Below are 25,999 nucleotides of genomic sequence, written 5' to 3'. Positions count from 1 at the left end.
CTTTTCCTTCCTTCCTTTGGTTGTGCTATGAGTTCTTTCTTTCCTTTTTCCCTCCTTCCTTATGAGTTTTTTCTTTTCCATCCTTCCTTTGGTTGTGATATGAGTTCTTTCTTTCTTTTCTTTTTCCTTCCTTCCTTCCGTATGAGTTCTTTCTTTTCTTTTTCCCTCCCTCCCTTCTCTCTCTCTCTCTCCTCTTTCTTTTTGACAAGGTCTGGCTTGGTCACCCAGGCTGGAGTCCAGGATGAGATCATGCTTCACTGCAGCCCCCCAGGCTCAAGCAATTCTCCCATCTCAGCCTCCTGAGTAGCTGAGACCACAAGTGTGTGCCACCATGCCTGCAAAATTTTTTGTAAAGAGTGAGTCTATGTTGCTTAGGCTGCTCTCAAAGTGATCCTCCTATCTTGGCCTCCCAAAATGCTGCGATTACAGGCATGAGCCACTGTGCCTGGCTATATTATGAGTTCTTTTATCACTTTTCTGGTTACCTGACATTCTTGTGTGTCAACTTACATGTTGTCACAGTTTGCTGCTGCTTTTTTTTTTTGTATTTTTTTTTTTTTTTAATAGAGATGGGGTTTCTCCATGTTGGTCAGGCTGGTCTTGAACTCCCAACCTCAGGTGATCTACCCGCCTTGGCCTCCCAAAGTGCTGGGATTACAGGTGTGAGCCACCATGCCCGGCTACAGTTTACTGCTTCTATTTTGCAGTGAGCTCAGACCCTAGATGACCAGAGTTTTCAAAAAATGATGTAAGAAATAAGCAATAATGGCTTTGAATAAACCTGAGGAACTTTTCTCTTAGAAAAATAATGAGTTTTAGTGCATGGACTATGTGACATCTCTCCTGGATGTTTACCTGTCTCTGAATAATTGTAGTAATTCCTAATTCTCAGGTTCCCAATAACTGCAACTACTAGATGGCCAAGTTCCAAATATCTGAGGTACTATCATATGCCTACATTTTAGGTACATCTTTCCTAAAAATTCTCAATGCTTTCTTTGTACACACTAGGAAAAGATAAGACTCAAGTGGAGAATTTACTTTGAACCTTAGACTTAATTATTATCAATTTAGTGACTTGTGTATAATCAAACAAAACGTATAGGCCCACCACTGATCTAGAAGTTTGTAGGAGAAACAGAAGGATGGCATAATTACAATCCTTTTGCAACATATGCTTTGTTTAATGTGTATTTGTCTGAAAACAGTTTAAGATAATATATGATAAAGGGAAAAAGTAAGTTATAGGCTACAGGTATTGTCAAAATTGAGAAAAGAAAGAAAATTGCTATGGACTGGAGTAGTCAGGAAGAATCTCATTATAATTGGGTTCAGAAAGACAAACAGGATTGTAGATATGAAGAGAAAGGGAAAAGACAACCTTAAGGACAATCATGTTCTTCTACTAACACTTCTGATACCTACCTACCAGTAGAAAAACAACACAGGAATTGTGCAACACTTATTGGTCATTTTCTGCATGTCAGATGCTTTATTATATTACATTTTTTTTTGAGGCGAAGCCTTGCTCTGTGGCCCAGGCTGGAGTGCAGTGAAATCCACCTCCCAGGTTCAAGTGATTCTCCTGCTTCAGCCTCCCGAGTAGCTGGGATTATAGGCACCCATCACCATGCCCAGATAATTTTTGTATTTTTAGTAGAGATGGGGTTTCACCATGTTGGCCAGGCTGGTCTTGAACTCCTGATCTCAGGTGATCTGCCTGCCTTGGCCTTCCAAAGTGCTGAGATTACAGGTGTGAGCCACCACGCCTGGCCCAGATGTTTTAAAACTAATTAATACAACTTCATAATCCATCGGTGAGGGGCAGGGAGGATTGGTGGTGGGTAGTCATAAAAACTATATGGAGCATGATTTAAAATAGTATGGTAGTTCTCATTTTTTTAAAATAAAAAGCTGAAATGAAGAAAAGGGATGTACTGTAACTCACGTTTTCTGTTTTAACCTTCCACCATCAGTATCTGTTGGTTGAGACTGTAACTTCTCTTCATCATCTGACTGTGCTGCGTCATTACTGTAAGAAGAGGAAGTTGTTTTAAAAGAAACCATTTCTTCTACACTTTTTTTTTTTTTTTTTTTCCGAGACGCAGTCTCACTCTATTGCCCAGGCTGGAGTGCAGTGGCGTGATCTTGGTTCACTGCAACCTCTGCCTCCTGGGTTCAAACAATTCTTCTGCTCAGTCTCCCGAGAAGCTGGGACTATAGGAGCATGCTGCCATGCCGAGCTAATTTTTTGTATTTTAGTAGAGACAGGGTTTCACTGTGTTGCCCAGGTTGGTCTCGAACTCCTGAGCTCAGGCAATCCACCCGCCTTGGCCTCCCAAAGTGCTAGGATTACAGGCGTGTGCCACTGTGCCTGGCCTTTATAATTTTAATTTAAATGATGGACCTTGAGAACTGAAAGGCTTCAGAAATTGAAGAAAAGAATCTTTAAGCAAGGTACAATGTACAACATATAAATGAATGCAATTTAGAAACTTAATGAAAAACCTACAAACAAGGCTTCTGCTTGGCAAAATGTGCTGTAGAGGAATAATAAAGTAACTTGAGGGCATCTTCCTTGCTACTCATTAGGTACAACATACATTACATTTAATAAAATAGCTCCTGCTTTTGCAGAAATGATTCCTTAGGTCGACATACATCTCATAGTAAAGTCACTCATTTCATTTTAAAGCCATTTTCTGATCCTACAAAAACAGCACAAATATTTATACAATTTATGATCCTTAAAGCAAGGTTTCAGAAGACTAAGTGTTCATTCTACACAGCTTTTTAGCCTCAACGTTTTTTGTTGTTGTTGCTGTTATGATTTTTTTTTAGTAGATATGAGGTCTCACTATGTTGCCCGGGCTCCTCTCTTAACTCCTGAACTCAAGTCATTCTCCTGCCTCAGCCTCCCAAAGTGCTGGGATTACAACATGTGAACTACCACACCTGGCTGCCTCACTGTTTTTTATTGTTTCAAGTATAATATAAATCATTTAAAAAAAGAAACTAAGTGCTATGGGATTTAATATTTATACTATGTCCCCCCAGTAACTGTACACTCATAATGGAGAGCCAAGTTAAAGAAGACATATATTATCTAACTCTATTTTAATTCCAGAATAAAAAAAAAAAAAGGGTGAATGAAACCAAGTTAGGGATTGTCACAGTTCATTAACAGAGAAATCTTAATGACTCTGAAATACTATAAATGACAAATGACAAATAACAACATTAGGCCATACCTTACATATTCTTTTGTCCTTCTCATGATGTGTAGAGTGAGAGGATTAATGCCTGTTGGTAGTTTCTCTTCTGCAAGACTCAAAGGTATTTCTTCTCCAGTATCCAGGTTCTTAATCATTACACTAGCTAAAATTTCCTGAAGTTAAAAAAAAAAATCACACCAAGATGACCTATAATTTAATTATCTTTTTGAGTCTACAGAATCCCCCAAAATGTAAGCTAAAGGCTTTTTTAGATACATTGAATACTGCACAGAATAAATTCCAAGATTTTTATTGAGATATAATTCACATACCACAAAATGCACTCATTTAAAGCATATAAGTCAATGGTTTTTAGTATATTCACAGAGTTGTACAAACATCACCACTAAGTCAGAACATTTTCTGCACCCCAAGAGGAAACTCCTTACCCATTAGCAGTCACACCTCATTTCCCTTTCCTCCTAGCCCCTGGCAAATACTAATGTACTTTCTGTCTCTATAGATTTGCCTATTCGGGACATTTCATATAAATTAAATCATACGGCCTTTTATTTACGTATGGTTTCTTTAACTTAGCATGACGTTTCCAAGGTTTATCCATGCTGTAGCATGTACCAGTACTTTATTCCTTCATTCCTTTTAATTGCTGAAAAATATAACTTTGTATGAATATACCACATTTTATTTATCCATTTATTAGTGATGGACATTTGGGTTGTTTTCACTTTTTGGATGTTATGAATAATGATGCCATGAATATTTGTGTACATTTTCTGTGTGAACATATGTTTCCATTTCTCATTGGTATATACAAAAGAATGGAGGTGCTGGGTCATGGTAATACCATGTTTAACATTTTGAGGAACTACCAAACTGTTTTCCAAAGTGCAATATTTAAAAAAAAAAAGTATTCTTTAAAGAAACATAAACTAAAATTTTGCTGTAAAATTTAATTCTGAATAAGTTAGCTAATAGGTGCATACCAAATTTTAATTGTAAGAAACCATTAAAATAATAAAAAAAATTATGTTGGTATAACATGTATTTATAATATCAAGTTCTTTTATTATTATTATTATTTAAACAAAAATTTTTTTTTCTTGAGACAGAATCTCACTCTGTCACCCAGGCTGGAGTACAGTGGCACAATCTCAGCGCACTGCAATCTCTGCCTCCCAGGTTCAAGTGATTCTCCTGCCTTAGCCTCTGAGTAACCAGGATTACAGGTGTACGCCATCATGCCTGTATAATTTTTGTATTTTCAGTAGAGACAGGGTTTCGCCACGTTGGCCAGGCTGGTCTTGAACTCCTGACTTCATGTGACCTGCCTGCCTCAGCCTCCCAAAGTGCTGGGATTACAGGAGTGAGCCACCGCACCTGGCCTCAATATCATGTTCTTTTAAAGCTCACTTTCTATAAAATACGAACCTTGCTTTTAATATATTTATTCCACTATATAACAAAAAGGGCAAGTTTAAGTCAGAGATGCAACATCCAACATATCAACAAAACAAAGACAACCTTCAATCTTCATTTTTTCTTCTGTATTTTTTTTTGCCTAACAGCAATAAACTTTAAAAAAATTTTAAATTGTAATAAACTACACATAACAAAAAGTTTAACATTTTAACAATTTTTAAGTGTATAGTTGTGGGTCATTAAATACATTCACATTGTTATGTAACCATTATTATCATCCAACTCCAAAACATTTTCATCTTCCCATTATGTCTTTTGTACTTTATGTTTTAAGAACAAAAAAATCTATTTCTACCTCATCAGTAAGCTCTCTCCCAGAGTTGGATCTAGGTCTCTGAGGGCCCATCACTTCACCTGCTATCGTCTGCCCATCAGGTGCTTTTCCATTTTCCTGGAAATATAATTTTATAAACAGAAATTAGACTGAATCAATTTCTATAAATTTTCAATTATTACCACACACAGTTCTAAAGAATTTCATAATTCAGATAATGGAATCTGCTGAAAATCTAAATGGAACACTACATTTCAGTCCTTCATTTTTCCTAGCATGCTGAAAAACATTAGGAACCAAAACTATTGCTGCCCATGAAATAATGTCTTAGTATTCTTGAAAACAAATAAATGTTCTATTTGAACCTGCCCAAAAAAGCATTTCTCTACTAAGAGTGCTATTAATCTGGACTGTGTGTAGCTATCTCAAATGTAGGGGTCAGAAAACTTCTCTCTATAAATAGCCAGACAGTAAATATTTTAGGCTTTTTTGTTCATATAGAGTCTTTATTAAAATAAAAATTCTTCTTATTTTAAACGACTTTAAAAAACATAAAGAACATTCTTAGCTTGGGGACCCTACCAAAGCAGGCCACGACTGATCCTTGCTCTAAGGCTATAACAAGACTATAGTGTCATATGTTCTAGTCCGGTAACCCGGCCCACCATAGCTACCAAGTAAGTAGCTCTGAGATGCAGAATCTATCTGTGGTAAAAGTAATGTTATCAAGTCTTCTGTGTAGCCCACTGCCTAGTATATAAAGTTTTTTCTGATTGGGAAAAGGAAATTATAAAAAAAAAAGTCTTCAATTTTGAGCAATACAGGACAGGTAAATATAGACTATAGTTGGTGTTTATTAGTACCAACAATATTACAAATAGTAGCATCTGGAATTTTTGGAATACCTATTACCTGCTAGATACTTGGCATATTTTAGCTCATTTCAAACCCTAAAGGAAGGATTTTTCCTCCATGTTATAGATGGAGCATCTGAGATCCAGATGCTAAACAGCTTGCTAGGCTCGCCCAGTTAGTTTGCAGCAGAGCTGATCGAGGGAAGTAAGGAGGCCAGATGTGGGGAACAAAGAAATATTTGGTCTGCAGAACATAGAAGCCTCAACAATCAACAAACCAGTCAGTTGGAGAGAGCTGATAAAGCCTATATGGAATAGAACACTAATTCACCAACCTGGGCAGTAACTATTTTTTCTCCACTGGTAGCACTTGCCAAATCAAGAGAAGGCTGAGAATCCTTGACCATACTCTCTGAAGCCATGTTTGCAGTTAGGAGAGAATCAGACGTAATATTCTCTTTGGGAACTGCAATGATAATGATAATGATAACAACAACAATTACAACCTTTTTTTTTTTTATTCTTATAACAACCCTGTGAGGAAAGTGGCTTGATTACTCTCATTTCCTATTCAGGGAAACCATGGTTCAAACAAGTTATTTAACTTCCTCAAGACTAGACAGCTCATAAAAAAAAGATGCAGGACTTGAATTCAGACTTTAGGTCTCCACATCCCATGTTTTTGTTACCATGCCACTCTTTCTCAGATGGCAATAGATTTGAAAGTTTGAGTCTGCTCAAGTGTTCAATTACAGTAAAGTAACTTTCACCAATGTAAACATTTTTATATTTTGTCTATTACTAAAGAAATACTTTTAATAACTTGGTTGCCAGTGTTTTTTTTTTAATAAACTGAAATAAAAGCAGAAAGGTAAATAGTTTCAACTCCAAAATTTCACCACAAAGAGTTATTTGTCTCTCTTTCTCTCTTTTTTTTTTTTTTGAGACAAGGTTTCACTCTGATCATAAAGGCTGGAGTACAATGGCATAATCTTGGCTCACTGCAGCCTCTGCCTCCCAGGCCCAAGCAATTCCCCTGTCTCAGTCTCCCAAGTAGCTGAGACTACAGGCACGTGCCACCATGATCGGCTAATTTTATATTTTTTTTTTTTGGTTCAGATGGCGTTTTGCCATGTTGCCCAGGCTGCTCTTAACTGAGCTCACAAGCAATCTGCCTGCCCTGGCCTCCCAAATTGCTGGGATTACAGGTATGAGCCACTGTACCCAACCAACAGAGTTATTTCTCAATTAATACTTGCCATCTAGATCAGGCGTTTTCAGAGTCTCAAATTCCAGTTCGCTTTTCTTTTTTCTTGGTGGTGGAGCAGGTCGAGATGGAGGTGGAGGTCTAGGAGGTGGGAAATTAGTTGGAGGAGGTGGGCGTGCTGGAACAGGCTTCTTTGTACTAGCCACTATATCAGGTTCTGGAGTAAGGTGTCTTGGGGGTTTGGCAGGGGCCACTTCTTCCCCAGTGGCAAAATCTTTAGTAGATAAAGAGTCTGAGGACACAGGCTCTAGAATATCACTTCCTTTGACTTCCACTGCTTCCTTGTTCAATACTTCTGTTTCAGTTTCAGGCACATTAAGCTGCTCAGGTGAACTTACTTCAGTTAACTTCATGGTTTCATCTATTGGTTTCTCACAGGTTTCATCAGAAGGAAAACATTTTTTTAATTCTAATTCAGTCTCTTCAAATGTATTCTGACTCTCTGCTGTTTGGGATTCTTCCTGTAGTACTTGATCTATGGCTAACAGTCCGGGTATATTGCTCAGATCTGTTCTAGCCACAATAGGACTGGCAGTAGCCTGATCAGAGAGTTCTTTTCCTTTGGAATCCAAAGAGTCATCTTCAAGCTGTAGTACTTTCTGACTCTCCTCAATAATACTTTCAATAATCTGATGAAAGTGTTAAAAGCAGTTTTTAAAAATGAAGCTATTTATAAGAATGTAATAACAGCTAATCATTTACATAGTGCTTAGTACACGCCAGGCAATGTTCTTAACACTTTACATATTTTAATCTTCACAACAACCTTATGAGATTCCACTCCTATTTTCACCATTTTACAAATGAGGGAACTAATCAAATGATTTGTCCAAGGTCGCAAAGCAAGTGAGTGATGAAGCAGGTATAAACCCAGGGAGTTTGATTCCAGAATCTATACTCTTAGCCCTCATAATAAGGAATTTGTGTTAATACTTAGGCACAAAAGGTCAAATAACCCTGTAAAATCAAGTTCAATCCTAAACTTACATTAAGACTCAATATCCTGATTCATTTACATATTTATGCAAAACTAGTTGTAATACCAGCCTACTGGTTTCAGCCTACTTAACAAAATCATGATAATCCAAATCCACCCAGGAGAAGAATTCAAGTTGTTTGGCTCTGAACTCAAGCTTATGACCCAAAAACCAGCAGATGCAGGGAGATTAACATTCTTAAACAGACTACACCTAAACTCCACTATTTGGAGTGATGGCAGGACCATGAAAAGAGTTCAAATACCCAGTTAACCTTGTCTTATCCTTCCTTTTCTTTCTTTCTTTCTTTTTTTTTTTTTTTTTAAACAGAGTCTCACTCTGTTACCCAGCCTGGAGTGCTGCGGCATAATCTCGGCTCACTGCAACCTCCGTCTCCCCTCAAGCAATTAATTCTCCTGCCTCAGCCTCCCAAAAAGCTGGGATTACAGGCGTGTGCCCCATGCCTGGCTAATTTTTGTATTTTCAGTAGAGATGGGGTTTCACCATGTTGGCCAGGCTGGTCTTGAACTCCTGACCTCAGGTGATCCGCCCATCTCAGCCTCCAAACATGCTAGGATTACAGGCATGAGCTACTGTGCCCGGCCCCCTTTATTTCTTACACGTAGCTGAAAATATAAACAAGCTTTCTATTATCTTCTACTAACATTTAGAAAAAAATATATTTTCTCCCCAGTCTTGTCATTAAATCTCCCAGATCACTTATCCTGCCGCCATGTCCAACCATGAATAACTTCTGCTTTCTCAATTCCTTGGCTTCAGAAAGTTAATGGAATGTATCACAGAACCATCCTAATCTGGTTTACTACAATTTCATGCAAACTTGAACTGGATATTACTGTTGCTCAGTAATATTCATCCTTAATTCCTTACTATATTTGATATGTTAGTTTTTCTCAATCTTCAAATTGGTAACCTTAGAAATTACCTTGTTTTCACCAGAACTAACCAGAGTCCAACTAATTTGTCAATTAGGTGGTTACTGAGCACTTAGAACCTCAAGGATAACAGTGATAGCAGAAGTCATCCAATTCCCACAATGGATTTGGGAATTAATAAGAGGTAAAGATATAGAGACATTAGCACGGTCTGCATTTTCAAAAAGCTTAGCTATAAATGCAAAAAGACTTCAATAAAGTGACCTAGCGCTTTTATAACCTGAAGGGAAGAAACCACTGGAAAAGAAGATAACAGAGCAATGTTCCGGAAAAGAAAGGAAAGAAGGCCTACTGTGTATTAGACCTAGTATACAAATTCTCATTTAATTGTCATATAGACCTTTGTGAGGTAGCTGGATTACCTCCCTTCTAGAAATGCAGGACTCCAAGGTAAAGACATTAAGAACTTTGCCAATCCCACAATTAATAAGCTACAAAGCCAAGACTGAAATCCAGGTCTTTCTTAAAAATCCAGTGATCTTTGTATTATACCACACTACTTTGGACAGAAAACAAGAATACTATCTTCAGTGATGGATGACATGAAAAAGAGGTAAGAAATGAAAATAAATATGTAGGTAAAGGAAGTGAGAGATGATAGAAAGGAATGAGTTCAGGCTTATTAGCCTCTAATATTTATGTGGAGTAGGAAACAAGGTTATCTGCCAAAAGTAAGGTGGGGTGTGGGTGGGTACAGTGAGCATGAGGAGAGTATAAAGGCTTGAAATAATCACTATGCATAATGGAAATGTCTGTGCCATAAGAGGGGTCTAAAATGTGGTTGAAAATCCTGTCTTCCCCAATCCCTTATCTAAGAACAATCTCTCCCTCCTCTGAACTTCTATTTTTCTTCTTACTGTTCAGTATAGTATGAACTATAAAACAAATACAGAGCAGTATATGGGCTAGCTCTATTTACTTTCTCTACACCAGATAATTAGTTCCTGGAGAGCAAGGTCCATGCTTTCTGCCTCTTGATATGCTCCATGATGCCTTCTTATGGTGCCTACCCCTGTCATTTTTTTCTGGGTTTTAGGAGACAGTTAAAAGGGAAAGACTAAGGAACAGTGAGAACCAAGACATACAAAGAGATGATTATGCTAAAGCACTGTTTGCTTCCAAAAGCTCACTGCAGCCAGGCACAGTGGCTCACGCATGTAATCCCAGGACTCTGAGAGGCCGAGGTGGGCGGATCACCTGAGGTCAGGAGTTCAAAACCAGGCTATTTTAAGTAGAAACCAGCCTGTTTCTACTTAAAATACAAAAAAAAAAAAAAAAAAATTAGCCTGGCGTGGTGGTGTGTGCCTGTAATCCCAGCTACTTAGGAGGCTGAGGCAGAAGAATTGCTTGAAACTGGAAGGTGGAGGTGGCAGTGAGCTGAGATCACATCACTGCACTCCAGCCTGGGAACAGAATGAGACTCAAATCTCAAAACAAAAAAACAAAAACCTCACTGCTTTCCCAGTGATTACAAAATAAAAAGCACAGTTTAGTATGACACAAGGCATTCCTATACTCTGGCCCTAACTTTTCTCTCTAGCTCATCCTCAAATGTTCTGCACGTTCCCTACCTCCATGCCTTTAGAAAGGCCTTTCCTCTCCCATCTTGGCCTGTCCAAATCTTATGCATTCCTTAAGAAACAGCTCAGATGCTACCTCCTCCATGAAGTCATCCTCATTCCTACCCCCAAGCAAGAAGTCTCCTTTCCTTTGTGTTCTTACAATAGTTTGTAAGTTTATTTGAACATATTGCATTTAGTTTTGTGTTTATCCAATTTCCTCTATTAAAATGTAAGCTACTTGAAAGCAGAGTGTGCCGTCATCCAGGGTATGTCCCCATAGTCTTTATCATTAGCGATTCATACTTAATTTAATTAAAAAGGCTAGAACGTAAAAAGCGATTATTTAGCATCTTAAACCTCACTCTGGTCCATAGTGTTTTCTCACTACTTTTTCAACTTTTAAACTCTCCTTAAAAACATCTTTTTGGCCGGGTATGGTGACTCACGCCTGTAATCCTAGCACTTTGGGAGGTGGGGTGGGCAGATCACGAGGTCAGGAGATCGAGACCATTCTGGCTAACATGGTCTCTACTAAAAATACAAAAAATTAGCCAGGCGTGGTGACACGCACCTGTAGTCCCAGCTACTCAGGAGGCTGAGGCAGGAGAATCGCTTGAACCCGGGAGGTGGAGGTTGCGGTGATCCAAGATTGTGCCACCGCACTCCAGCCTGAGCAACAGGGCGAAACTCTGTCTCAAAAAACAAAAACAAAAAAATTTTTTTCTCCATTAACTAGAAATAGTTACCCATTTGTAATTTTTCCTAAGAAAAACATTCTTTAAAAAGATTAGAAAAGCTATAGTGGAAAAAATAGGAATATTTTAATTTTCAACAATAAAAATGGCTAGATACATTGTAATCCATTTACTTGATGGAAATCGATGCATCTGAGTATGGAAATCATATAGAAATATGAGGAAAATCTAAAAATGGTAAGAGTAAAAGATAGAATATAAAATTCTACCTACACTACAATTAGGCAGAAAAGTGTACGCTAATGGGTGAGAACCAGAAGGAAATGCTGAAAAATCAAGACAACTGTGTGTTATAGTATAGAATTGTAGGCAATTTCTTATTTTTTTAAAAAAATGGTTCAATTCCTGTTAATGTACACTGGCATGCAATCCACCATTTGTTCCAAAAGGGAATATTTTTCTTTTAAAGGAAAAAGTATGATCAATATTAAAATATGTGTAGTCTGGCTGGTCACAGTGTTGTACACCTATAATCCCAGCGCTTTGGGAGCCTGAGGTAGGTGGATTGCCTGAGCTCAGAATTTTGAGACCAGCCTGGGAAGCACGGCAAAACCTTGTCTCTACATAAAATACAAAAATTAGCCAGGTGCGGTGGCACACACCTGTAGTCCCAGCTACTTGGGAAGCTGAGGTGGGAGGATCACTTGAGCCCAGGAGATAGAGGCTGCAGAGAGCCATGATCGTGCCACTGCACTCTAGCTTGGGAGAAAGTGAGATCCTGCCTCAAAAAAAAAAAAAACACAAAAAAAACCATAGTCCATTAAATTTCTAAATTCCATCAGGATACAACAATGATTTTCCATTAGGGGTTATTTTGTTCCATACCCCTCCCCAGACATTTGCTGATGTCTGGAGATATATTTGGTTGTCATAATTGGGGGTTGGGGATGCTACTGGCATCTAGTAAGTAGAAGCCAGGGATATTGCTAAAACATATTACAATGTACATAATAGGCCCTACTCTCTATTAGTCCAAAATGTCAAGTAACACTATTGGAGAAACTCTGGGGTGGAGAATGTGTCATTCTGTTAGCCTCTGGAGACCCACTGGCTAGAACATTGCTTAGGACACAGAAAACACTTAAAACATTTATAAATGAATAAAAACACACCATCCTGTCTTTCTCCTTGAGTTTTATTCTGATACTGTGAACTGCCCATTTTCAAATTACTGATCTTGTGCTTGGTCTCTTCTAGTAAACCAACCTTTGAAGCTTCATAGCATCAATTTTTTAAAAGGTATCAAAGGTACTATCAGAATAAGGACTTCTTATAACTTCTGATTCCTAAAGACATCAGAAGGTTGCTGCGCTGAGCTTTTCAATACCCATAACTCCAGGTAGTAATCTCAGGAATAGTTAGGGCTTATTCTGATGAAAATACAATAGAAAATAAAATATTTTACAAAATACTGTTACAACGATAAATTACCAGTTAGACTATGAAAAGGAGTTCTAGAAAGCCTGAAATATCTTCAACCACAATTTGACAGATTCATGAAATATTTACTGAACATCAACCATGTACAGAGCACTATACTAAAAGAATATAAAAACTGTCTGAAATATACCATTTAAATATGTGTGCTATAAACTGATATTGACATTATATCTTTCCAACCTTTTTAGACACATCTGGTTTCAATTCTTGTACAGGTGACTCATTTCCAACTTTGTATGCAGTATTCTCTGTTTCCTGTTTGAAAAAGAAAAGAAATAGAGACCAAATGACGACATCTTTTCTTTAAAAATACACTTTAAAGGGGGACAAATGAGAAAATGTTGCATTAATAAATCAAAGGCCCTTAAAGGGCTTAGATTTCTTCTTTTTTGGGGGGGAACGGAGTCTCACTCTGTCACCCAGTCTGGAGTGCAGTGGCACCATCTCGGCTCACTGCAACCTCTGCCTCTTGTCTCAGCCTCCTGAGTAGTTGGGATTACAGGCACGTGCTACCACACCTGGCTAATTTTTGTATTTTTAGTAGAGACAGGGTTTCGCCTTATTGGCCAGGCTGGTCTCAAACTCCTGACCTCAAGTGATCTACCCGCCTCAGCCTCCCAAAGTGCTGGGATTACAGGCGTAAGCCACCGTGCCCAGCCTAAAGGGCTTAGATTTCTGAATACTGATAGAGGCCCAGAAATTTTATGCCAAATGGGACCATGTAATTTGCATAAGAAAGTTACCAATCAGCAATATTCTATTATTCTACAATAGGATATTTACCTTTAAATGTGAAAACTTGCTCAACTTTTTAACATTAGAAAACTGTAATGGAAGATAACTTCTAAGTACCTTTGTAGCTAAAAAGGATTAAGGATTTAAGCATGGGGTTGAATCAAAATTATTGTTTTTCCCAAAGCATTGCTCCAAAAATATGCACAAATACAAAAAAAAGTATGCAACACAGAAAACCACATTTAGGGAATAGTTTTCTTAACATTCTACATACTTTAGATAAAAGAAACCAAGACTTAACCAGAAGTTAAATGAAGCCCCTAAAAGTATGAAAAAAGATGAAAAAAATTAAACCCACCAAAAATACATATATATCTACGTATACATTTATATACACATACGTACATATATATATATATTTGGGAGGTTAGAAATTGGTACTGCATTTCTGCTGGAAAAAAAATAGGGTAAAATAAGGCAATCATACTTGCAAATCTCAATACAATACTCTACTCAATCTCAAGTTGTCTTTCTACTTATGGAAGTACAGCAATTTGAATGCTACTCTTGATAATAAGAAAAACATCATAATTCTTTGTGCACATCACAGAGCTTGTTAGAGGAAGGTCACTATAATCATTTTAGACAGATAAGGGACCCAAGGCAAAGTAATTATTTATACATTTATACAAGTATCAGGATGTGATCATGATAGGCTCATTAATAAAATTACTCCAGAGATTATTAAAATGTTAAAGATTTAACATGCCAGTGAAATTTCTGTAGAACTTGCAATATCTTTGAGCATTGAATTCCTCTTCAGAATATTGGGAATACTACCAATCTTACACAGATTTTTCCAGAAAAAAATTGTTTTATGGACTTTTAAGTGTTAGATAAAATCCAAACTGTACCAAGGCCCATGAAGGCCTAAACAAGACATGGCCTCTGCCTACATTTTTGATATCTTCTACATTCCTCATCTCCCTCACATATCACTCCCCCGCGATTACACTCTGGCCAATAGGACGGTTCCTTGCCATCAGGGTCCCAGCTCAAGTGCTATTTTATCAGAAAATACTTCCCTGACCATCTCAAAACAGACTTATCTAACCCCTTAACTTTCTATCATACTATCCTATTTTTCTTTCTTTTTTTTAACTTTTAAATTCAGGGGTACATCTGCAGATTTGTTACCTAGGTAAACTTGTATCATAGGGTTTTGTTGGACAGATTATTTCATCACCCAGGTATTAAGCCTAGTACACATTAGTCATTTAACCTGATCTTCTCCCTCCTCCCACTCTTCACCTTCTTGTAGACCCAAACATGTACGTTGTTCCCCCCATGTCTTCATGTGTGCGCATCATTTAGCTCCCACTTATAAGTGAGAACGTGCAGTATTTGGCTTTCTATTCCTGCGTAGTTTGCCAAGGATAATGGCCTCCAGCTCCATCCATGTGCCTGCAAAGGACATGATCTCTTTCTTTTTTATAGCTGCACAGTATTCTATGGTATATATCCACATTTTCTTTATCCAGTCTATCATTGATGGGCATTCAGGTTGATTGCATGTCTTTGCTATTGTGAATAGTGCTGTAATGAACATTTGTGTGCATGTGTCTTTATAATAGAATGATTTTTATTCCTTTTGGAATATACCAAATAACAGGATTGAAGAGAGGATGTCAAAATATCCTTGTTTGCAGACAATATGATCTTATATCCAGATAACCCATAGTCTCAGCCCAAAAGCTTCTTAATTTGATAAATAACCTCAGCAAAGTCTCAGGATACAAAATCAATGTGCAAAAATAACTAGCATTCCTATGCACTAATAACAGTCAAGCCGAGAGCCAAATCAGGAACATACTTCCATTCGCAAGTGCCACAAAAAGAAATACCCATGAATACAGCTAACTAGGGTGGTGAAAGGAGAATTACAAACTACTGCTCAAAGAAACCAGAGATGACACAACAAATGGAAAAACATTCCACGTTCATGGATAGGAAGAATCAATAGTGTTAAAATGGCCACACTGCCCAAGGCAATTTACAGATTTAGTGCCATTTTTATTAAACTACCATTGAGATTCTTCAAAGAACTAGAATTTATTTTAAAATTCATAAGGAACCAGAAAAGAGCCTGAATAGCCAAAGCAAATCCTAAGCAAAAAAGAACAAAGCTGGAGGCATCATGCTACCCAACCTCAAACTATGCTACAGGGCTACTGTAACCAAACAGCATGATACTGGTACAAAAACAGACACATAGACCAACGGAACAGAATAGAAAATATAGAAATAAGACCGCATACCTACAACCATCTGATCTTTGACAAACCTTATAAAAACAATGGGGAAAGGCTTCCCTATTCAATAAATGGTGCTGGGATAACATTATCCTATTTTCCTTCATTGCACTTATCGTTTGAAATAACATTATTTACTTGCTTATTTTTTTATCTATTCCCTGTCCCACTAGAATGTAAGCTCCATGAAAGCATGAACCTTGTTTGTTCTAGCTACAGTTTGTTCAGTACCTAAAACAGTGTCCGGCACTAAATAATCATTTGCTGAATGAATGTTGAATGATGCATGCTCTTTCTTCAGTTAATACATACATCTTAAATATATATAGGCTTTAATTGGATCCTGGTTTTATATGAAAGAAGGCCAGGCATGGGCTGAAACATGGAGTTAGAGACCAGCAGCCTGGGCAACATAGTGAGACCCTACCTCTTAAAAAAAAAGTCAAGGAAAGTAGTACACATCTGCAATCCCAGCTACTCGGGAGGTTGTGGCAGGAGGATTACTTAGGTCTAGGAGCTTGAGGCTGCAGTGAGCTATGATCATGCCACTGCATTTCAGCCTGGGCAAGAGAGCGAGACCCTGTCTCTAAAAAGAAAAAAAAAAAAAAAAAAAAGAAATAAAAATCTAACCAATACCAATTGGTAAGATAACCTTGACAAGATGGAGGCAGAATACTTGAAAGCTGATCACCAGTAAGAATAGTTGATACTCTCAGCAGAACAGGGTCCATAGGAAATCATAAAATATAAAATAACAGTTGATGCATATTAGAGAAACACCTTCAGCTGTCCTACTAATTATTTTTATCCAATTATTTTCTAGTAACTGTTCATCAGTACGAAAATCAGAAGCATTGTTAACATAATTCTGTGGTTATTTTCCCTAAATTAAGCTACACAAAATTACACATTAATAATCTTTGGACCTCAATTTGATTGATTAATTGACTGATTTTTAGAGGCAGGGTCTCAGTTGCCCAATTCCAGTTGCCCAGGCTGGAATGCAGTGATCCTCCCAACTTAGCATCCCAAAGTGTTGGGATTACAGGCATGAGTCACTGCACCTGGTCTATTTGTCACTGCACCCGGTCTAATTTGTTTCAATTATTTACTTATAAAAGATTCACATTCCCACACTGGCCAAAACTGCCAAGCAGTGATTAGACTTCTATTTTATTTGGCTTTAACAAAACTGTCTTGGAGTCTGAATTTTTAAAAGACAGCAACTCCTTTAAGGTGCTCTTGTTTTAAGTCACAAGCTTAAAGGAGTGATATGGCACCTACCAGAGGGCCTGATCTCCAGAGAAGATTTCTTAATAAAATCAGACTTAGGATTTATAGTCAACTATGATTCTCTCTCAGTGATGTGTAAGATCCAGGTCCTTCCAATACCTTGATCAGGCTTTTGGGACAAAGGAATGGAGGCCAAGAATGCACAGACAAGCAACGCCAACTTAGTTATACTTGAGACAGGCCATTACCTACTTCTGGTGATGTGCTGACCCATTATTAAAATGCAGTACTTACTAAATTCCAGCTTCCCCACTATCAGGCCATTTCTTTAACTCCTACCTATCACAGTATCAAAAGTTTGCTTCCTTAAAAGGTATGGTAGCTTATTCAATTTTTGGCAATTCATATCACAGTTACCACCATCTGTGTTAGATAGTAGAGAGCTGTCTGTAACCCCCTTGCAGTATTTGGTTATAAGATTTCAGCTTTTTAATTTTAATAAACACTCCCAACAAAGTATTTGTAGGAAAGTGATCTACACTCACAGAAATCTTCATTATTACCTACTAAAGTACATTAAGCTAAAAACGTTAATCATAAAAAAAAATTCAGATAACTTGTAATTTTTAGTAGTAAGGGAAGGGAAGCTACTAAAGTGAAAATTTAAAAAAAAAAAAAAAAAAAAAAAAAACAGAAATGTCACTTCCACTCTTTTTGCTGATACAATTGTTTAAAAAAGTAAACAATTAGCCGGGCGCGGTGGCTCAAGCCTGTAATCCCAGCACTTTGGGAGGCCGAGGCGGGTGGATCACGAGGTCAAGAGATCGAGACCATCCTGCTCAACATGGTGAAACCCTGTCTCTACTAAAACTACAAAAAAATCAGCTGGGCATGGTGGCGTGTGCCTGTAATCCCAGCTACTCAGGAGGCTGAGGCAGGAGAATTGCCTGAACCCAGGAGGCGGAGGTTGCGGTGAGCCGAGATCGCACCATTGCACTCCAGCCTGGGTAACAAGAGTGAAACTCTGTCTCAAAAAAAAAAAAAAAAAAAAAAAAAAGAAACAATTCTTAAATCGCTATCATATCCATACTTCCATTCCTTTTAATGCTGTTCCCTTTGTTGTAGTCTTATGTCTTGACATTTTAACTGCCTCTTGACAGCTTTCTCTGCACTTCAGTCTTTTTCCTCCAAACTTTATTCCACCCTTCCACCAGTTTTCTTAATTGCCCAGCAAAAAAAAACCTTGGGTAACACAGCTGTAAGACACATAAAAATTGACTTTTTAAATGTCCCATTTTAGGCCTGGCACAGTGACTCATTCATGTAATCCCAATGCTTTGGGAGGCTAAGGCAGGAAGATGGCTTGAGGTCAGGAGTTTCAGGCCAGTATGGACAACCTAGCAAGACCCTGTCTCTAAGCAATAAAAATAAAATAAACTAGCTAGGTGTGGGGTTGTGAGTCTATAGTCCTAGCCACTTGGGAGTATTAGGTGGGAGGAGTCTTTGAGACCAGGAGCTTGAGGATATAGTGAGCTGTGATCGTGCCACTGCATTCTAGCCTGGGTGACAAAGTGAGACCTTCAAAAAACAAAAATATCCCGGTTGGGCACAGTGGCTCATACCTGCAATCCGAGCACTTTAGGATGCCAAGGAGGGTGGATCACTTGAGGTCATTTGAGACCAGCCTGGCCAACATGGTGAAACCCTGTCTCTACTAAAAATACAAAAATTAGCTGGGTGTGGTGGCAGGTGCTTATAATCCCAGCTACTCAGGAGGCTGAGGCAGGAGAATCGCTTGAACCCAGGAGGTGGAGGTTGGAGTGTGCCAAGATTACACCACTGTACTCCAGCCTGGGTGACAAGAGGGAGACTCCATCTTAAAACAAAAACAACAACAAAAAACCCACAAAAATAATCTGTTTCAAAAGTTTAAAGATCAGAGTTCTTTTCTAAATTTTTTTAAAACTTGAGACAGAGTATCACTCTATTGCCCAGGGTGGAGAACAGTGGCACAATCTTGGTTCACTGCAACGTCAGCCTCCCAGCTCCAAGTGATTCTCCTGCCTTAGCCTCCCAAGTAGCTGGAATTACAGTCGTGTACCACCACGCCTGGCTAATTTTTGTATTTTTAGTAGAGATGGGGTTTCACCATATTGGCCAGAATGGTCTCTAACTCCTGATCTCAGGTGATCTGCCAGCCTTGGCCTGCCAAAGTGCTGGGATTATAGGTGTGAGCCACCGCACCCAGCCTCTTTTCTAAATTAAATTTAGTTTTCTAAAATTAAATTATTTTTTAATTTGTAATTGACATATAATAATGATACATATTTACAGGGTACAATGTGATGTTTCAATGCATGTACACATAGTATTATGATCAAATTGGGTAACCTGACATTCAAGGCTCATGACAATCTGGCCTTAATTTACTTTTCCAATACTCTACCACTGAAGCTTTTACACTGGTCACACTAGTCTTTCAATTCCCCAAGCAAATCTCATGATTTTGCACCTTAATTAGTCCCTACCATTTCCTAACTACAATGCTTTCCCAATATTTCTCTATCTACCTACACAAAACTCTCCCAATTTTCAAAGCTCAGCAAAAGTTCTATTTCCCCTTTCTCTGCTATTCCAGGTAACAGTGCTCTCATGACAACTCTATCTTCCTCTTGCTTCTCCAAACCCCTTGTGGCACTTAACATGTCTAATCTATTTTACAAACATTGAGACCTCATAAATCGCCCTCTTGCATACATGTCTCTTCCATCAGACTGTAAAATCACCAACAATCAGAACTATATCAAGCCTTTCTTTATATTAAGGTATCAATAGATATATTGTTATTCATAATATACACTCAATATCCTCAGTACAGCTTTATCATAGAATGCTACTTGACAGTAAAAAGAAACAAACCACTGAACAACTTGGATGGATTGCGATCCTTTCAGCCAATCCCATAAGGTCACATGGTATATAATTCCATATACAGAACATTTCTCAAGTAAGAAAATTAATAGAGATGGAAAACAGATTTAGGGATGATATGGGCAAGGTGGTGGGTGTGATTATAAAGGGGTAGTACAAGGGAGATCTTTGTGATGATGAAATAGTTCTGCATCTTGATGTGATTGTTTGTTACACAAACATACACATGATAACTTGGCGCAGACTACACACTTACATTGCCATGTCAAATTTCTCATTTTAAAATTGTACTATAATTAAGATATAACCACCGGGGAAACAGTGAAGAATACACAGAACATACAGGACCTTTCTGCATTATCTTTAAAACTTCCTGTGAACCTATAATTATTTCAAAATAAAAAGTTAAAACACTGAACAATATTCAACTTCATATTTATTTACTAAATATGTATACTCATTATCTAATTTTATTCAAGTTAAGGACAATCTATAATTACTGGGGTAAAGTAAATTCTCCAAATCTATTTGTTATCATCGAAAAATATCTTAGAGCTAAATGACTTTTAAGATCTATAAGCACAAACAGTAATCGCCTATGGATATGAAGTTTGAGAGGTGGGGGATAAGAAGTGGAGGGAAAGCTACATTTTCAACCATATACCTTTTGTCCTGAGTAAATTTCAACCCTATGCATATATTACTTTTAAAACTGTTCTTATTAAATATTCAGTAAATACAAAATAATTTTTATTTAACGTAGGAAAAGAATAACCTTTCTTAAGCACTCAATTTAAGAAAGAAAGCATTATTGTTAGTTTTCAAGTCTCTTGTGTATCCTTCTCCATTTCTATTACAATCTCTCCCCCTCAAAGAATGACCAATATCCTAAATTTTGTGTTTATCATTCCCTTGTAATTCTTCACAGTTTTACCATGCTTGTATCTCTAAACAATCTATTCTCTAAACAATATATTCTTTAGTTTGGCATGCTTTTGAACTTAATATAAATGGAATGTTATGGTACATTCTTTCTACGAGTAGTTCCCCCCACTCAACAGTCTAGTGCTGAAATTCATCCATGTCACTGTATATAACTAATTCATTCATTTCTACTGCTGTAGAATATTCCATATAAATATACCATCATTTATCAAAGAGACTGGTATCCAATGTGTATAAATAGAAGGTCGGTATACTGTAACTGAAAAAAATACAGCATGTTTGAGATTACACAATACATATGAATATACGTATACACATATACAATAAATACTCTATCTGATATAAATAGTTCTGTTTGGTGATATACTTAAAATGGCTCTCAGTGGCATAATGTCTCAATACCAAATTCCTCTGCTTGAATATAAGCTGGAATTGATTTTTATATATAGTGATGATGGTATGCGAGCCCACAAGAAGTATACATTCGTTTCAGTTACTGTACATTTTTGTCATGCAAATATTAATTTTTCTTTCTTTTTGAGACAGAGTCTTGCTCTGTCACCCCACCTGGAGTGTAGTGGCAGGATCTCGACTCAACGCAGCTTCCATCTCCTTCCTGGGTTCAAGCAATTCTCCTGCTTCAGTCTCCCAAGTAGCTGGGACTACAGGTGTGTGCCACCACACCTGGCTAATTTTTGTGTGTGGTTTTTTGTTTTCTGTTTTTAGTAGAGATGGAGTTTCACCATGTTGATTCAAACTCCCGACTTCAACTGATCCGCCCACCTCAGCTTCCCAAAGTACTGAGATTACAGGTGTGAGCCACTGCACTTGGCCAAGTATTACTTTTTCAACACACACACACACACGCGCACGCACGCGCGCGCGCACACACACACACACACGCACGTTCTTTTATTCTAGATATTATAAAACACACACACACACACACACACACACAATAATGTTCTTTTATTCTAGATACTATAGACCAAATAAAAATTAGTTAAAATAAAAAAATACTTACAGTTCCTTCCTTACAGCATAATATTTAGTTTGGTATTTCTAGAGTATCTATTTATACCAAGTAGGACATAATGGCAATATTACTGAGCACAAAATAAGTAAAAGAAAGCAAAACCAAGAAAATGAAGAATTACATATAAACACGAAAATGATACAATTTCTAAAAACATAACTGTCAGAAAGTACAACTTACCTTGAATGTTGAAAGCCCAACTTTTCCTGGAGACCTGTTCAGAAATAAAAGTAAGGAGGTGTTGAATAGAGGAGATGAGAAGAGAAATACTTCTATACACTTATCACAGACAAGTCCACATTTAAAAAACGTGTATATATTTTAGGATTGAAAAGTCTTGTGTGCATATAGAAAACAGAAAACATTAAAAAGTGGAGAAGAGGCCAGGTGCAGTGACTCACGCCTGTAATCCCAGCACTTTGGGAGGCTGAGGCAGGTGGATCACCTGAGGTCAGGAGCTCAAGACCAGCCTGAACATGGCAAAATTCTGCCTCCACAAAAAATACAAAAATTAGCCAGGCATGGTGGCGCATGCCTGTAATCCCAGCTACTTGGGAGGCCGAGGCAGGAGAATCACTTGAACTAGGAGGCAAAGGTTTCAGCAAGCTGAGATCATGCCACTGCACTCCAGCCCGGTCAACATAGCGAGACTCCGTCTCAAAAAGGAAAAAAATGGAGAAGTCCGGTCTGGTCAACAGAGTGAAACCCTGTCTCTACAAATAACTTAAAAATTATCCAGGTGTGGTGGCTATTGCCGGCAGACCCAGCTACCTGGGAGGCTGAGGCACGAGAATCGCTTTAGCCTAGTAGTTCAAGGTTGCAGTGAGCTATGATCATGCCAATGCACTCCAGCTTGGGTGAGAGAGCAAGATCCCATCTCTTAAAAAAAAAAGAGAGAGAGAGAGAAGTAGAAGAAATTAAAGTGATTCATATATAATCTTATCACCTAGAGATCTGAGTATCTTTCATCTTCATATATGTGTGTGTGTGTGTGTGTGTGTGTGTATAGTTGCATATGACATAATACTACAACAAATATCCTTGTAAATGAAAATTTGTGCATTTCCATAATACATCTCCTTGAAATAAGTTTCTCTAGAAGTGGGATTAGAAGTCAGAAGTATACAAACTTTCCAGAATTTTTAGAAACTTTCTCAAACGCCAACCAGAACAGTTGCACCTGTTTACACTCCTACTGCTCTATGGATGCCCGTTTCTTAATAAACTCACCAAAACTGTTATTTTAAACTTTTTACCAAATTGACAGGCAAAAGTATATCTCATTGGTGTTTTAATGCATACTTCAATTTCTAGTGTAGATTAAAATGGTCATATGTATTAGATATTTACATTGCTTTTGAAGAGAGAGATCATTTTTGTTCTCAGCTTTTTCTTTTCTTTTCTGTTTTTAAAGACAGAGTCTTGCTGTTGCCCAGGCTGGAGTGCAGTGGTGTGATCTTGGCACATTGCAGCCTTGACCTCCTGGTCTCAAGAGATCCTCCTGCCTCAGTCTCCCAAGTAGCTGGGACTACAAGCATGCACCACCACACCCAGCTAATATTTTGTATTTTTTTTTTTTTTTGTAGAGATGGCGTCTCACTATGTTGCCCCTGCTGGTCTCGAACTCTTGGGCTCAAGCAATCCTCCCACTTCAGTCTCTCAAAGTACTGAGATTACAGGAATGAGCCACTGTGTCTTGCTCTCAGCTCATTTTTCTACTAGAGCAAGGCTGTTCTGAAATATAGACTACTCTGGATGTAATATATGTATTTTTGAGACACGGTCTCACTCTATTACCCAGGCTTGAGTGTAGTGATACGATCATGGCTCACTGCAGCCTCAACCTCCTGGGCTCAAGCAATCCTTCCACCTCAACCTCCCAAGTACTGGGACTACAAGTACATGCCACCATGCCCAGCTGATTTCTGTACCTTTTTTTTATAGAGACAGGATTTGCCATATTACTCAGGGTTGGTCTCGAACTTCTGGGCTCAAGCAGTCTGCTTGCCTCAGCCTCCCAGAGTGCTGAGATTACAGGAGGGAGCCACCGAGCATGGCCAGGATGTAATGATTTTTTTTTTTTTTTTTTGAGTCGGAGTTTCGCTCTTGTTACCCAGGCTGGAGTGCAATGGTGCGATCTCGGCTCACCGCAACCTCCGCCTCCTGGGTTCAGGCAATTCTCCTGCCTCAGCCTCCTGAGTAGCTGGGATTACAGGCACGCGCCACCATGCCCAGCTGATTTTTTGTATTTTTAGTAGAGACGGGGTTTCACCATGTTGACCAGGATGGTCTCGATCTCTTGACCTCGTGATCCACCCCCCTCGGCCTCCCAAAGTGCTGGGATTACAGGCGTGAGCCACCGCGCCCGGCTGTAATGATTTTAAAAGTAATTTTTCACCAATTATTTTAACCCCTTCCCCAGCATTTTTTTTCGAATAGAACAGTCTGATTATCTGCTTCAAAGCATAAGGCTACTTAGTATACCTTGGAGTTACGCAATAAAAAGTTTTATATACCATTCCTAATTTTTTTCTTAAATCCAATGATTACATGATGCAACTTTGACTTGAAAGGCACCTTCAAGATGATCTAATTCCATAGCTTCTTTTTACAGATAAAGAAACAGATTCCGAGAGATTAAGTGACTTTTCCCCAAAGTCATATTTTGGAGCACAACCAAGAAAAGCATCGAGTCCTACTAACATGCTTTTTACATGCCACATTGGGTAATGACATTTGGTAGAGGAATCCTTGACCTCTAATAAAAACTTAGTTTGATAAAAAATTACTTTTGAATAACAGAAAATCAATCCCTTTATTCAACAAACATTTATGGGCTGGGCACAGTGGCTCACACCTGTAATCCCAGCACTTTGGGAGGCCAAGGCAGGAGGATCACTTGACGTCAGGAGCTTGAGACCAGCCTAGGCAATATAGTGACACCCCATCTCTACAAAATAAAAATAAATCAGCCAGGTGTGGGGTTGAACACCTGTAGTCTTAGCTACGTAGGAGGATCACTTGAGCCCAGAAGCCATGAGCCATGATTGTGCCACTGTACTCTAGCCTGGGTGACAGAGTGAGACCTTGTTTCAAAACACAAAACAAAACCAGACCCCTAAAACCAACATTTATGAATTACCTACTATGTACCAAGACTAGAGATACAAAGATAAATTAGATACAATTCTACTTTGCAGGAGGAGGTTAAAGTTTGTTTAGAAAACAAAAAAAAGTAGTTGTCATAAAATAGTACCCATTTAATTACAATGTCTGTCAACATAAATATGTGTTAACAAAGGACAATTTCCAGAAATGAAAACTTACATTGCTAACTATTTGGGTCCTCTAACAAACTTATACTGCAATGTATCAAAATCCTGTTCATCTAGAGTTGATTAGTTAGGACTGAGGTTAATTCATATTCAGTAAAAGATTCCACACAAATGGATGTCTTAAATAATACAAGTGCAATCAAAACAACAACAAATATTAAAAAGTAAAAATGAAAAACCTTTTTTTCTTTTTTTGAGATGGGGTCTCATTTTGCTGCGCAAGCTGGTCTTGAACTCCTAGCCTCAAGCAATCCTCCCACCTTAGCCTCCCAAAGTGCTGGGATTACAGGCATGAGCTACTGCACCTAGCCCAAAAATTCTTTAAGGGGCATAAATTTCCATATGGTACAAATTCAGAATGCCAATCACCTGCAACAAAGGCATAAAGGCAAGAAGGGTAAGATATTTTAAAATTATGCCCATATGAGGTACAGAAGGGAAGAAATTTGGCCTTTCCAGCAATGCTCACACCTTGAGAAATGTGACCAGGCTTTTTAGCTGTCTGTCAAAAAAAAGAGCAGGAAACCACATTTCTTGTATGTCACTGGCTTCAAAAACAGCACTCTCTGGCTGTTGATTCACAGGATCAAAGTTACTGGCTAATTATTGACACGTATGGAAATATTCTAGATTGACCCTGGTGGGGCTTTACATATAACTGTATGCAAACTA

General features: G+C 38.1%; 1 protein-coding gene across 3 annotated transcripts in view; it reads right to left on the bottom strand.

The window, feature by feature from the left end:
• WDR44 (WD repeat domain 44) overlaps positions 1-25,999 on the bottom strand; it is a 95,899-nt gene that overhangs the window by 42,761 nt on the left and 27,139 nt on the right. For 2 of the 3 annotated variants that reach the window (XM_032258333.1, XM_032258334.1), the window contains exons 2-8: positions 22,173-22,206; positions 12,981-13,055; positions 7,103-7,739; positions 6,179-6,309; positions 5,011-5,106; positions 3,252-3,388; positions 1,949-2,032 (exon numbers count right to left, since the gene is read on the bottom strand). In XM_032258333.1, coding sequence (XP_032114224.1) covers positions 1,949-2,032; positions 3,252-3,388; positions 5,011-5,106; positions 6,179-6,309; positions 7,103-7,739; positions 12,981-13,055; positions 22,173-22,206 — 1,194 coding nt within the window. The remainder of the gene's footprint in view (positions 1-1,948; positions 2,033-3,251; positions 3,389-5,010; positions 5,107-6,178; positions 6,310-7,102; positions 7,740-12,980; positions 13,056-22,172; positions 22,207-25,999) is intronic. The other variant, XM_032258335.1, reaches the window with a different exon arrangement.

Source organism: Sapajus apella, unplaced genomic scaffold (assembly GCF_009761245.1).
Source record: "Sapajus apella isolate SASKATOON/1434 unplaced genomic scaffold, GSC_monkey_1.0 scaffold102, whole genome shotgun sequence".
Taxonomy (NCBI): domain Eukaryota; kingdom Metazoa; phylum Chordata; class Mammalia; order Primates; family Cebidae; genus Sapajus; species Sapajus apella.
This window is presented reverse-complemented; position numbering and strand designations above follow the sequence as displayed.